General features: G+C 35.4%; 1 protein-coding gene across 7 annotated transcripts in view; it reads left to right on the forward strand.

Annotated features, from left to right (window-relative positions):
• The window catches only part of ADAM22 (ADAM metallopeptidase domain 22), a 265,124-nt gene that overhangs the window by 173,530 nt on the left and 76,595 nt on the right, over positions 1-14,999 (forward strand). For all 7 annotated transcript variants that reach the window (XM_007504968.2, XM_056800169.1, XM_056800168.1 and 4 more), the window contains exons 8-13: positions 1,304-1,374; positions 4,179-4,253; positions 9,637-9,708; positions 10,722-10,888; positions 12,172-12,256; positions 14,288-14,378. In XM_007504968.2, the coding sequence (XP_007505030.1) occupies positions 1,304-1,374; positions 4,179-4,253; positions 9,637-9,708; positions 10,722-10,888; positions 12,172-12,256; positions 14,288-14,378 (561 nt within the window). The remainder of the gene's footprint in view (positions 1-1,303; positions 1,375-4,178; positions 4,254-9,636; positions 9,709-10,721; positions 10,889-12,171; positions 12,257-14,287; positions 14,379-14,999) is intronic.

Raw genomic sequence — 14,999 nt, forward strand, 5'->3', positions numbered from 1 at the left:
ACTATCAAATAAATTCATTCTCTAGAAAGTTACCAAAAAGTCTTCAGAAAGCACAAAATCCACATTGACTATGTTGGACCATGAATTTTTAGAAGGTGAGCAGCCCCACAGGGAAATCTGTAACATTTCATCTATTTAGATACAAATATTTCCCTATTAATATGGATCCAAGATCCATAGTGAACTTCACACACATCATATAATCTGTGTGCAACACTGCCCTGAAAATTATCATGGAGCCTGTAGGTCTAAGGTTCTAAAGAGATTAGGGAATATCATGTGACTGGCAAAAGAAGAGGTTGTCTCTTTTTTATAAACTCAGAAATGTAATTTCATTGGCAGAGGAAATGGCCTCTACCAGAAACAAAGAGGGATAAGCATTCTTTAATTTGTAGTTTCAGAGCACTGAGAGATTTAGTGCCACAATGCCAATATATGTCAACTGTAACCTGAGCTTGGGTCTTTCTGACTCCAAAGTGGACCTCTGTTTCCCATTGTCTATATAGTATAGTGACTTGTACAATGCTAATACCTCTTCATCAATTCTTGCTCATTCATCAATTGTTTATCTGGTTGTAGATTATTCAATTCTCTTTTTTCTCATTCTTCTTGTTTCCTTTATCCATTTCACTACTCATTAGGATGAATGGTGGTTGATGTGGAAAATTAAAATCACTTTTTTTGCATAGTAGTGTCTAACGAAGAGGTGCTGGTTGTTGGTAGGGTGAACTGAAAATATTGGAGGTAAAATACAGCTCTCACTAGAAACCTTAGGGATTGTTGCAGATTTTCTTTATGATCTCCAAGACTCTTATCATCATGGAATAGTCAGTAATCGATCTGTTTCTTTAACTGTTGGTGAGAATGTTGGAACCAAAGTCAGAGGGGCCAGATTTGAATCCTACCTCTGACATTACTGTTGTGATCTTGGGCAAGTAACTTAATTTCTCTAGATATCAGGTCATTATCTATAAAATGTCTTCTAAAACCCACATATTTTAGAAATTCTTTTAAAAAATTATTCATTTGTTTATTACATTAAAATTCCCAGGCATTTTCCTCTTTCCCTTCCTTCCCTGCACTAGAGAAGGCATCATTTGCTGAAAAAAAAATTAATGTTCAGACTAGATATGACTTTGATCTCTGAATCTATGTTCTTATGAATGGGTTTTCTACCACCTGATGCATGATTATTATGGAGTAACTAAGTGGGGAAAGGACTAATGAATTTAGTGGAGCAACAAGAAGTTTTTTGCACACTTATTAAAACTGAGAAAATAATTTTTTAAAAATCTTATTTCAGAATTTCAACAAATGAACATCACTTCCCCAAAGTTCATTGTGAAACCAAGACTAAAAAGGAGTAAAAGGCAGGTAGGCATGTACCAATACATATATTTATTTTGGCAACTGCTAATTTTGTTGATTCAAACCAAGTCTCTGAGATGAGTGAGGACTTGTTGATCAATGTGTTTAACAATGGTAAACCAAGATACCATGCTTAAACAATACTATTTGGGACTAATTGTGGTGATGGTGATGAGAGAGAATAAATCATGGAATTATGAAATTTTTTAGGGTATAAGAAACTTCAGTGGGCCAATTAATCCAAGCCCTAACCTCCAAAGAAATCTAGACTACAGCATAGCAGAGAAATATCATACAGGGTCCCCAAAACCTCCAAAAATAAAAGAGGAATCCCAAATTATGATTTGCTAATCATGAAGTTGGCAGAATTCAGATGAAGGATTCACAGAATCTTACTTGAAATCCCAGAGTCATACTAAGAGAAGTCACATTCTTAGAATGTGATTTCAAATTCTGACCTCTTTCTCACCAAAAATGTGAGATGTGAGTTGAGTTTAATGGATTTCTAAAACATTCTTTACAGCAGTCATGATTATGATTCTTACTCAAAGAGAAGTAATAATAGGATCTTGGATTCTGACCCTTTGGAACTCTGAGTCCAAGATGGGCTCTAGTTTTCAACATGAGGTCTTCCTAGCTGGTATTTCTGTCTCTGTTGCATCTTGGTCTTGAGAATGCATATCAGGACCTCAGATTACCATTGTCACACTCAGCCTTGTTGCTGTCCAGTATAGAAAGTCAGGATTTAAACCTAATGAATAGTATCTTATATTTAATGGTCGGTATAGGGAAGTAGAAATGAGGAAATGCATTCCCAGTTAGATTAAGCAAGTTGGAGAAACAAAATGGAATGAATCTAGAGAATAATAGTAGCTGACATTTGCATGGCCCTTTGAGGTTGCTAAAGTCAACATATATGACCAGTATTATTTCATCTGATCCTCATGACAGCACAATGGCATATAGATTGTATTACCCTTGTTGTTCAGAGAGGTTAATGAATTTGTTGATGATCACACAATTAGTAAAAACACCAAAGATGGCAGTTGAACTCACATTTCCCTTGACTCTGAGTTCAACACTCTCTATTGTACCATATTTCCTCTATAAGATGGAGGCAAAATTACCATCATCAAATTTTAAAGTTTGTAGGAAGCTTAGAGATCATCTGATCCAGCCCATTCATTTTTACACCTGAGAAAACTAAGGCCCAAAAGGGTAGACTTATCCAAATCATCCAGTTAGCTATTGGCAAAGTTTGAACTAGAACTTGGGTTGCTGGTTCAGGAAAAGAAATAGCTTATTTTCTGGAATTCATGAGACCATGAATTGAGAACTAGAAAGCATCTTAGTTGTTAGTCCAAACTCTTTGTTTTACAGATAAGAACACTAGGTAATATAACTTACTAGCATTATGAAGGTAATGTAAGGCCTATTGGTCATATAGCTTGACATCATTAAAAATTCAATAACTCAATCTGCCCGGACAGGCTACTTTATTAACTTGTCATATCTCAACCCCACCTCCCACAAAAAACATAATTAAAAAGAAACTTTCTGTGAGCCTTCTAAAGACCATATTTTAGAAGAGTTCTATTACATTGTACTTCGTGTTTCTTTTTTGTTTTCAAGCCTTAGAATAGATTACATTTCTCTATTAATTTTGAATTATTATACCTACATAACCTGAGTTAGGTTTAGTTTTGTAATAAATATTGAAGGGAGAGGAATCATTATATAAATTAATTGGTTCATGTACATTAAGCCTATTTAGTGTTCCAAGTGAAAGACTCTATATAAATTATTATGGATTTATATTCTTATTTATAAATTATTTCTTGTGAAAACAATGGCAAATAAAATGTAAGAAGTCATTCACAAGCTTCTAAAAAATGTAAGTATTATCAGTACAGTATTCAAGGATTTATAGTCATACATGCAAAATGTACTGTTAATTGTATTAGTAAAAGATTAATGTAAAAACACTCTATAATTTTGCAACTTTGTATCTTCATAATTTTTTCCTAGGAGTTGAAAGATTATAATTGTGTTCATTCTCTTGATGTTATATGGCATATACATAATCTTTAAATCTAAATAGTAGAAAACATATGAAAAAAACTACATTATCATTCCCTACTTGTTTCTTCCATATTGATGTTGTTTTTTTTTCAAGACTTATTTAGAAAGCTGGAGAAAACAAAACGAAACAAAAAACTATGCTCTCTGCCTCTGAGAACCTGTGCAGTGTGGCACCATCTTGTTTATCTGGCTACTTACTATTGTTCTCCTTAGAATATATAACCTCCTTGTAGGCAAGAGACTAACTTAGTATCCCTAGCACCTGGTTTAGTGCCTGGCATATTAGATACTTAATAAATACTTCTCACTGGATGGATTGATTGTACCCTGGGAACCAGCTGAGCTGGACTACTAGTCATCATTCTCTCTGCTATCCTTTCTTGCCTCTGTTCATACTTTTCTTTAGATCTGCCCTGCCCTCTTTGATGTCCATTCTCCACCCACTGAATTCCCAGCCATATTTCAAAAGCCCAATTCCTGGGCCACTCTCTCTAAGAAGATATCCCTGAGGTTCCCACCAGCCCTTCCCTTACAAGACCTCTCCTATAGCCACAGTTATTCATTTCTAGTGTACTTAGCATTTACTATAGGGTATTAAGTGATTTTTGTGTCTACATCATATATCTTTATTATACTGTAACCTTCATCCCCAACTCCCGCAGATTCATTGTTCTGCATATAGTAGGTTGTTAATAAATATTTCTTTTTGTTGTTTAATGTTCCTGCAGCTTCGTCGGCATCCACGCAATGTAGAAGAAGAAACAAAATATGTTGAACTGATGATAGTGAATGATCACCTAATGGTAGGACTTATTATTTGTTTGAAAGTTACACATACTATATATAGGATGAGAATGGGTGTAAGTCCTGTGGAGGGGAGAAGTGGAGCCTTGAAATTTGTAACTAAAGAGTGTGCTAAGGATTGTAAATGTGGAACCTTAATTCAATATTATCCAATAGTTGTTAGCTAAATAAAAATAAACCATTAGCCACATCAAATAAAGTATATGACATCACAGATATAATAGAAATAGCACCCAATTTGAAATTAGCTCTCAATCCTATTTCTGTCACTCATTGTGACCTTGGCCAAATCATTACGCTTCAATGTAGAATGAGGAGCTAAAATCACTGATTCCTTCCACATCAATTTCAGATGGACTTGAGTAGAATTAGTGCTAATTAATTAATTAAAATTGCATTTTAAAGAAATTAAAATATTTCAATATTTAAATGGATCTTCAATTTTATAGTTTCACATACTTCCTCCATCAGAGCAATTTGCAAACTCATTAGTACAATTCTTGTCCATCCTTTCCCCCACAGTTCCACTACAGGAAGTTAATGCTGGTAGAATTTAGTATGTCCATCTATTGGTTGGTCTTTCTTGCTATGTGACTGGCCCATATCCCTTCATACAACTATTATATGCTTCCTTGAAAATATCCCTTACATCTCTTTATGCCAAGAGATTTTCATAGGAAATTTATTTGCTATATTCTTCCATATGGCTCTCCATTGACCTTCAGGTCATGTACAACTTTGATTCTTTGGAGAATATTGTATTCCAGCATTCACAAGCCTATATCATCACAATACAACATTTATGTTAAAGGATGGGTTTTGGGCAGCCTGCAGTTATTGAATACAATGCATAATTTCCTTCTATTTAGTTCTAGGGGCAAATCATCGTCCATATGAGGATGTGTCCCCTATATATTTAGTAATATACTAATTCAATGCACCGGCTATTCTACTTTGTGCCATAGTCTGGATGATAGACATTTTTCATGCATTTTGGTTTTACTGTGTGGATTATTAGATCAATCTCTTTCGAGTAATCATGTATCTCATTATGGAGGCCTGGCACTGTTCTGGAGCTGGATGCCATATCCCTGAGGTTCCCACCAGCCCTTCCCTTACAAGACCTCTCCTATAGCCACAGTTATTCATTTCTAGTGTACTTAGCATTTACTATAGGGTATTAAGTGATTTTTGTGTCTACATCATATATCTTTATTATACTGTAACCTTCATCCCCAACTCCCACAGATTCATTGTTCTGCATATAGTAGGTTGTTAATAAATATTTCTTTTTGTTGTTTAATGTTCCTGTGACAAGGAAATCACTTTAAAAGACTGATATATATTAATTTAAGGTCACCAAGGAATTCAGCTATGTAACTCCTAAATGAAAACTCAAGTCAGCAGTCAACCTTTTATGGAGTTTAATTACAAACAGGAGGAAGAAAGGTATGAGAGAGAGAGAGAGAGAGAGAGAGAGAGAGAGAGAGAGAGAGAGAGAGAGAGAGAGAGAGAGAGAGAGAAAGAGGAGAGAAGCTGATAGGGCTTCAATACCCCCTCTGTTTAGGCTGGGCCAAAAGGCCCAAGCCCTTAGATAGCTGAGGCAAAGAAAAGAGATCAGTCCCTATCACTCACTTGACCAAAATGGAGAAACAGTCTCAGCAGTCTCCACCTCCAACTTCCTTCAGAGCAAGCTTCTCAGAGCACAGATATCAGTGAAAAATTCAGACTCTCTATCTGTTATCCATCATTCTTGCTATTTGACTGATCCATCTCCTTTTCCAAGTATATATTTCCTTGAAGATATCCCTTATGTCACTTCTTACATATAAATCACCCTAGGAAATAATTTGTAGCCTATTTGCTCCCACCGTTTATCCCTCCATAATCCACTGAGTCAAATATGGGGATTCTATTTTTAACAATAATGGAAATATATAGAGAACTATTGACATATTTGAACCATATTCTGTCTTGCTGCTATCCCTATCTTTGAATATATTTGCTGTCTGAATTGTTGTTACTCTGTTGAATCTCATCAGGCTTATCTTAAGATTTGTCTCCTTTGTGAAGTTATCTTGAACATTATTTTCCACTATCCTTCTCTGTAGTGTTTTATAAACAAATTTATATTCCAAGCTGATGTTGCTCTTGGCAGCCATCATGCTATAAGGAGATTAAGTGTTTGCTGGCTAAGGGGGTTTGGAGATTCTTTTGGCTTCCTCATTTGGCAGCTCTTCCCTATGACTATGTTTTTGTAGGATTTGGTGATGAACTATATCAATCTCTTTGCCTTTTCCCATTTCCATTATTTGACCTCAATGGTTTATTTGGATAGGTGCAGTTGAACTCATTGCTGTTGTATATAGTATCTTCTTCTTATCCTTACTCTTTTTTCTAATTTAATGTTGGTTTTAAATTTTATTCTGACTGTAAGCAGTTAGCTGTTTCTGGAATGATTGTTGTATCTGTATCCAATCATTGATCATATATTAAAATATAGTTAAATTTCATTGGATATGTATGCATGCATATGTGTTGATAGTTGGTGTTTATCCTATCCAGGACCTTCTGGAAATACTTATAACATACACCCAAGAGACTTTTGAATATTTACAAGACTTTACCCATTATGGGATCTCAAACCTAAGCCATATTTTCCAACATACTTTCCATTATCTTCCCCTGTGCTCATCTTCACATTGAAGTTTCCTAGTGGAAAGCATATGCTGGACTGGTTTGAAGGGTCTTATTAAGTTCCTCAAAGTATTTCTTTACTTCTTCTACAACAGCTGTTGGAGTTTATGCTGCAATTATCTTCATGGTGGTCTTTTTATATTATGACTTTACTTTTCCAAGGAGAACCTGTGATCCATCTTTCCATTTAGTTCAAATTTCCTCTTGTCTTCTGCTTTTATTATGGGAATATCTATATTGAACATCATTTGGTTCTTCCTCAGTTTTATCAACTCATTGTTCACAAAGATTTCACTTTTAGAATACCAACAGCTAAGTTAATGAAAATATGGCACTCCTTCCTCTCTTTCTACCAATGTGTGCAGAAAAGTAAGAGGACACACATGATTGAGGATTATGCTGCTTAATTCTCAAAAAATTTCAGCAATGTTTGTATTTCTGAATTTCAGCTGATGATTTCAGGTATGGGTATATTGATTAGCTTTGAGAATGTATATTTAAAATGTCAGAGTTAAAGGTGAAAATCCTTTGCTTTAGTCCAGCGGTCCTCAACCTCTCGATTTGTAGCAATGAGAATACATAATGCATATCAGGTATTTACATTCCAAATCATAACTGTAGCAAAATTACAGTTTTGAAGTAGCCACCAAAATAATTTTTTTTGGTTTGGGGTCACTGCAACATGAGTAATTCTATTGCGGGGTCACAGCTGTAAAATTGAGATTTGAACTCTGGACTCCATTCCCCAGGAGTCCTTGCTAGCTCCCAGAATGCCCTCTAATCTCACTGAATTCTCACCTGGGATGAGAGCAAAGTTTTTATTTAAAGGGTCTTCCCCGTAGGTGGGGTCTCTCTTGGACTTCGGTTGTGGAGCAGACGCGGCTCTTTCCATAATGTAGGTGAGATCTTGTCTAGGCCACTCTGACCTAGGCACGTGTTTCTTATCCTGTCTTTTCTTTAATCCTTAACTTTTAATAAACCTCTAAAAATTATAATACTCCTTGCAGAGAGAAACTAATTTCTACCTGCCTCAGTCTCCCCTAAATTTTAATCTTTACACAGCATTAGAAAGGTTGAGAACCACTGCTTTAGTCTCTTTTCCTCTCTGGTTGGAAAATATCATACTCTTCCCAATATCTTTCTTTAGAGACGGTAGAAACTAGCTTTTTGATCTCAATCAAAGCAAAGCAAATGCTTTGCATCTGCTGCTCTGCCTACTTTCAATTCCACCTATCCCATGGTGTTCTGTTCCTCCCCTTTCTTGCCTCTTTTTGTGTGTTTTCTCCCCTTATTAGATTATAAGTTTTTTGAAAGCAAAGACTGCCTTTCTTCTCATTAATTGTATTCCCAGCACTTACAGTACCTGGCACAAAATAGGCATTTAATAAATGTATATTGGTTTAGGTATTTTTCCTATATATTCCTATGTATGTACATGTTGTTTGGAAGCTAGGTGGCCCAGTGTCAAAAGGTCAAGAAGACCTGAGTTCAAGTCCACCTTTAGATACTTAATAGCTATGTGACCCTGGAAAAATCACTTAACCTGATAATTCTCAGTTCCTCATCTGTAAAATGAGTAGGAGAAGGAAATGACAGACTTCTCTTTTGTTTTTGCCAAGAAAGCCCCAAATGGGGTCATGGTAAGAACAAGTAAATGACAATACCTGTTCCATTTCCCCTCTCTTGCACCAAACATACACACAAGATGCTTTAGAATATATGCTTTTTGAGGGCAGAAACTGTTTCATTTTTACCTTTGTATCCTCAGGGATTAGCACATTATTGGTGTAGGGAATACCCAAGGTGGGGAAACTCTGCCAAAGTAGGTTAACAACTGATCAGTATTTTACAGTCTTAGAAGATTGCCTAGGATACTAAGAGATTGAGTGACTTGCCTATATGTGTCAAAACCAGGATTTACACTCAGGTCCTTTTGGCTTCAAGCCCAGCTCTCCTTCCATGGCTCTACAGTGCCTCTAGACTTATGATTTCACTGATATGATGAATTATTATTGAGGAAACTACTCCCATTAACACAGGTCAGCAATTCATGATTTATAATCTTAGAGAAATGTCTGGGACCCCTAGAGTTTACATAATCTGCCCACGGTTATATGGTTAGCATGTATCAGAAACCAAACTTGATCATTCCTCTTCACTCCAAGGCTAGCCTTCTTTCCACTACACAATAATATTCCCCATTTTGATAAATAATCATGAAAGACAATTTCACTTTTGGCTGCATTAAAAATACTTGAAAAAATCAGGGTGGCTATTCCTACTACTGTATTATTGCTTCCCCAAATTACTAGAAAATATTGCTGGTATCTTAAAACCAGCTTTCTGTCTCCCTCATGGACCTTTGCCCATTATAGGACCTTAGAAATAGAACCAGAGAGATCATCTCATATGATCTCCTTTTATAGATGAGGAAACAGATAAAATAACTTGCCAGGGATTCTAGAAAAGTAGGACTAAAACTCCAATCTTGTGAAACATAAACTTTCCATTGGCCCATGCCATCTTTATTCTGTTGGGGGGAAATATCTTCTAGAAATCTACTTTAATACTTGCCTTAATATCATAATTTTGAATCATATACATATGTTCTGGCTCTACCTCAGAGATGGTGATTTACTGATACTTGGCTTCAGAAATTTTTCACTTATTTTCTTTCATTTTCAGTTTAAAAAACATCGACTTTCAGTGATGCATACAAATACCTATGCTAAATCCGTGGTGAACATGGCAGATTTAGTAAGTATAAATGCCATTCTCCATAAGTTCTAAATCACATTTGCTAATAATTCATCTTATCCTTTTATATTGTAATGATATGAGATGATGGAAATTGAAAATTAAGTCACGCACTTCTTTAAAGTTTAAGACACTTTTTAAACCCAAATCTGTAGCTGGGAAGATGGTTAAAAGGACCTCAACTTTGATGAGTTTATGACTGAAATTCCTTCTGGGAATTCTACCCAGAATAATGACAGAGGTTGATTCTCTTCCTAAAGAACCTCCCTCAAATAGAGGAACCCAAGGATAGAATCAGGCTCCTTCCATATGAACGCGAGCACTACAAGATAGGTGCCAATACCGAGACCATGAGTTCTTGTTTTCTCAGCTACCTGGCTTACTTCTAAGGTTAATGTACCCATAGTTTCTCCAAAGTTTTTTAACAGCCCAAACTGGCTTTATTGGCATTCTTTATTGTTATAATATTCACAGGGAAGCTTTAGACTGTCCTTTATTCTGCTTAAGATACCAGGAAAGGGACACAAATTTGTTCCCTGATTAACAGTGTGAGATCATGTCATAACTGAATTCTTAACTATTGTTCTCTGGTGATTAGTCTTTGTGTTACTTGAGGAATAATATGGAAATTAGGGGAAAGATAAATCCTGATCTCCACTATTCCTCCCCCTCCTCAAAATCAGTAGAGATAATACATATATAATCCGGATTTAATTGCTTGCTGGCTCCAGTACAAAGAAGGGAAGGAAAGAAGGAGCAATTTGGATCATATAACTTTGCAAAAACATTTGTGGAAATTTATTATTACAAATATTATTTTATTAAAATTGTTAAAAAAATAAATTTTAAAAACTCAATAGAGAATTCTTTCCTATAGCTCTCTCTGTCTCTTCTCCCCTGACTAGAACCGTTTAAAACTCAAGATGCTTCCCACCTATAAAGGGCTTCCTCTAAGTCCTGTTCATACATCCTTTGATATTATAACTTGTGTATTCATTTCATTAATATACTAGATCTACAAGGAACAACTTAAGACAAGGATAGTGTTGGTTGCCATGGAAACCTGGGCAGCTGACAACAAGTTCACCATATCTGAAAAACCACTGACCACCCTACGCGAGTTCATGAAATATCGGAAGGATTTTATCAAGGAGAAAAGTGATGCCGTCCACCTTTTCTCGTATGTCATTTCCCATTGTGTTTTGCTGCTTTCTTTTTGCTGTTCTCTTTTGAATAGATTGCTGTTTGTGACTGATGTGTATCTTTGCCCCCCTCCCCAATTATATAATTAAGAATAACTATATCAAAGCTGTTCTGGTAACTTGGAGATTGGGATATAAAAATGCATTGATTCTATTGGTTTTCATGTAAATTGAAAAGCATTGATTTCTAGGTGTTTTTAATGGATAACAGATGGTTTCTGTGTGTGTGTGTGTGTCCTAAATGTCTATTACAATTCCTGGTGCATATTAAGAGGTTAATAAATATTTGCTGAGTTATCTGTTAACATCTACTCAGTTTAATTTTCCCCAGTACCCATATAGCTAGGATTTCATGACAGTGTGTTCTTCATGGCATTACATCACACTTCTACTAAATATATCCTTTCACTAAATGTATGTCCCTTTCATGAATATTTTAGGCAACACAAACTGGGATCTTTCCTAAATGTGCTTATATGTCTGCCTTGCTCCTGAAATTTCCTACCTATGACTAGATCCATTTTATATATTTTCTTAAATTCTTTTTTTAGTAGTGAAATTTAAACTTTTTTCATATCTGTGATAATAAGTAATTGTCTTGGAATTTATTTTTCATTTATTTGCATATGTATATATTCATTTATCCATCTACTAATTAATTAATTCATTTATTTATTCATTATTTTTGAGACTGGGTCTCATTCTATCACTCAGAGCCAAAGTAGAATGACCATTCATGGGCTGCCTCTACTGCTGATTGTTACAGAAGCTTTGACTTGCTTTGTTTCTTAGGCTTTTCATTCCTCATTAGGTAGCCAGTTGGCCACCAAGCTCCCAGGGACTTATTGGTGCCATACTTCCTGTAAATACAGGATCAGCTTTAGCCCTACTGCAGCTCAGAACCCCTAAACGAAAAATCTTCAACTAGCCTCAGCCTAGGATTATTAGTGTGCCTCACCACACCTGGCACTGTAGAATTTTTAAAAGTTATTTTCTAAAATCACCCAAAGAAAATCTCTCAGGGAAGTGGGAAAGAGATTTCTAACAGGTGTTTTATTGAAGATGCTACTCTTAATGGGCCCTCCAGTGAATGACTTGTTCCTTTATGTGTACAAATATAAAGATCCTTATCCCTTACAGGGTGAAGTGTAGAAATAAATGGTGACTTGCCAAGAATCAGTAAATGTAGCAAAGTAATACTTTGAGGTGCTGCAAAATGGTGAACAGTGAACCATTTTTTCTTTGTTTCCTTTTTTAAAAGGGGAAGCCGATTTGAAAGTAGCCGAAGTGGGGCAGCTTATATTGGTGGGATTTGCTCGCTGCTGAAAGGAGGAGGAGTGAATGAAGTAGGTGTGCATATTCATATAATACAAAATGGTACCCAGATCAAAAGGCTTCCTGCCATCTACAACATAATGACTGAATAGTCCATAACTTTCACATAGCAAGTTAACTGTATTCATTATTTATTAGTATAGAATACTTAAGAGACCATGGCATAACAGAGAGAGCTGAATTTGGAGTAAGGAAGAGCTGGGTTCAAATCTTCTCTGGCAGTTATAAGCTGTTGACCTTGGGTTAATGACATAACCTCTCTAGAACTCCTGACAACTCTTTAAGACTTATTGATAAAGATACATATTATTCCATCTGTTCTGGTACTCCATTGTGGAAATCGTGGTTCCCACGGTCAGAGATGGGAGGTCCTGGGTTCAAATGTGACCTCAGATACTTTCTAGCTGTGACCCTGAGCAAGTCACTTAACCTCCATTACTTAGTCTTTACTGTTCTTCTGCCTTAAAACCAATACATAGTATTGATTCTAAGATAGAAGGTAAAAGTTAAAAAAAAAAGAAAAGAAAAGAAATCATGGCTCCTTGATATATTGACATAGAACTCACCATCACTATCAGGACTCGAATGGGGAAACATTATTGAAAACAATTTCTGTTTGCATTATCCATACTCTATGTGAGAATTGTTTCAATGAAAAAAATTATTCTTAATAATAGCTGGCATTTACATAGTTTTTCATAGATCTATTTTTATTTAATCCTCACAACAAAACTAGGAGATAGATGCTATTATTGTGCCCATTTTGCAAATGAGGAAATTGATGCAAAGTTGGATGGCTTGTCTAGAGTCCCAGGGCTAATCTGTGGCGCAATTTGAATTGAAGCATTCCTGACCCCAAATCCAGTGCTCTATCCACTAAGCCTCTTAACTGCCAACTTTTGTAAATTGTATAAGAAATGAGTGGAAAAACAGGAAAGTATATGAAGCCCTACCTGCATTCAATAAAACCTTGTTTTTTCTTCAGGAATTCTTCAGAGAATTCATTCATTCTCTGGATATTATTAATTCCTAACCACCAGACTTGGAATCCATTGACCTCCAGAGAATTTGGCCAGTTTTGAAGGAAAGCTTGACCACTGGCTTTCCTTTAGTATTCTCCAAAGTCAATTTCTTTGGATAAAAGAGAATATCCTCTAGAACCAAAGACAAGTAAAAATAATATTTTCGCACAACTCCTCAAATTTTGAAGGATAGTTTTGCTATTGACCATTGTGTAATTAGAATTTTGTTCCCCAGCACTCTAAATCCCAGCATCCCATTTACATATTTACCTACATCCTTACATAGGGAGGATATATTTTGATGTAGCTCCTCCCTCTCACTTTTTTCCCCTGGAACAAGGTTTTGTGGAGGTTGGGTGAGTACCAGGCAGGAGAATTTCACTCACGTGGCTTTTACTTGGGCTTTTACTTTTGTTCTTTTATTTCTTCTACTTCAAGTGATTATTAATAAACTTTATAAGATATAATACTTAGAGTTACTGATATTAATTTTAAATTTTACACCAAGAACAAATTCCAGTGCTTCTCTCAGGCTCAGGTTTCTTTATACTGCATTTGCATCTGGAGGCAATATTTGTTTTGGTTTGTTTTTTGGGAGGGCTAAAATTTCAGAAGCACTCAAGGAAGATTTTCTCCACTCACTTCTACCTGATAGTAGTCTAAGGATCCCGTTGTATTTTTATAGAAAAGTCAGAATTTTCAATTACAGATAGGTATCATTTGGTTTCAGTATTAGATTAAGGTACCAAACCCAATAGATCAAAGCCAGACCAAACAAATGACTTCTTCCTGTTTCCCTCACCACAGTAATTGGCTCATAGTTAGGTCTACAATAAATGCTTATTAAATTAAATTCTTTCTGATTGTCCAATATTCTATGTTAACTGAATCTGCTGAGCCTGTGCTAAAGCAAATTCCTAAAACTTACTTAAACTTGATCATGTTTTGATATTTCTTTCAGTTTGATCAGAATGATGTTTTACACATTTTGTTATTTATTTGTTTGTTTGTTTTTTCCAGTTTGGGAAAACGGATTTAATGGCCGTCACTCTAGCCCAATCATTAGCATATAATCTTGGCATTTTCTCAGACAAAAGAAAATTAGTAAGTGGTAAGTTTTAGAAAGCTTATGCATCAGTTTTAATATATATCATTAATACTTTATATGTAACCTTGTTTGAAAGATATTTTTATAAGCTGAAATTTGAGAATGGAGTACCAGATTCAAATACTCACCTGAAAGTGTTAGACATAGTTAAAGTAACATGATGAGGTCATAGTCTTTGGTAAAATAGTAGTAATTAATATTTATGATACTGGGAAATAAAATGAAGTTATCCAGCCAGAATTTTTAAATATATGTATATACTCTATTGATAAATTCACAGAATTAATATGAAACAGTAGATAGAGAGCTGACCCTAAAGCCAGAAAGATCTGGATTCAAATTCTGACTTCAACACTTATTGACTATGTGCCCTTGGGCAAGTCGCTTAACCTTTAAGTGGCTTGGCAACTCTTTACTGCTATAAGTTTCAGTGAAGGTACCAGCTTGCATTGGTTTAGGGAATTTTCTCATCTGAGAGTTTTATTTACTAATGAAATCTCAGATCTATTCCCTATTCCTAATCTCTATTGAAATTTCATAGTAGAAGTAAATGAGGACACCTTTAAGGGTAAACCATGGCAAGGCTACTAATTTTCAAAAAATTGAATGCATGATCCTAGCTGT

This window comes from Monodelphis domestica, chromosome 5, assembly GCF_027887165.1.
Source record: "Monodelphis domestica isolate mMonDom1 chromosome 5, mMonDom1.pri, whole genome shotgun sequence".
NCBI lineage: Eukaryota > Metazoa > Chordata > Mammalia > Didelphimorphia > Didelphidae > Monodelphis > Monodelphis domestica.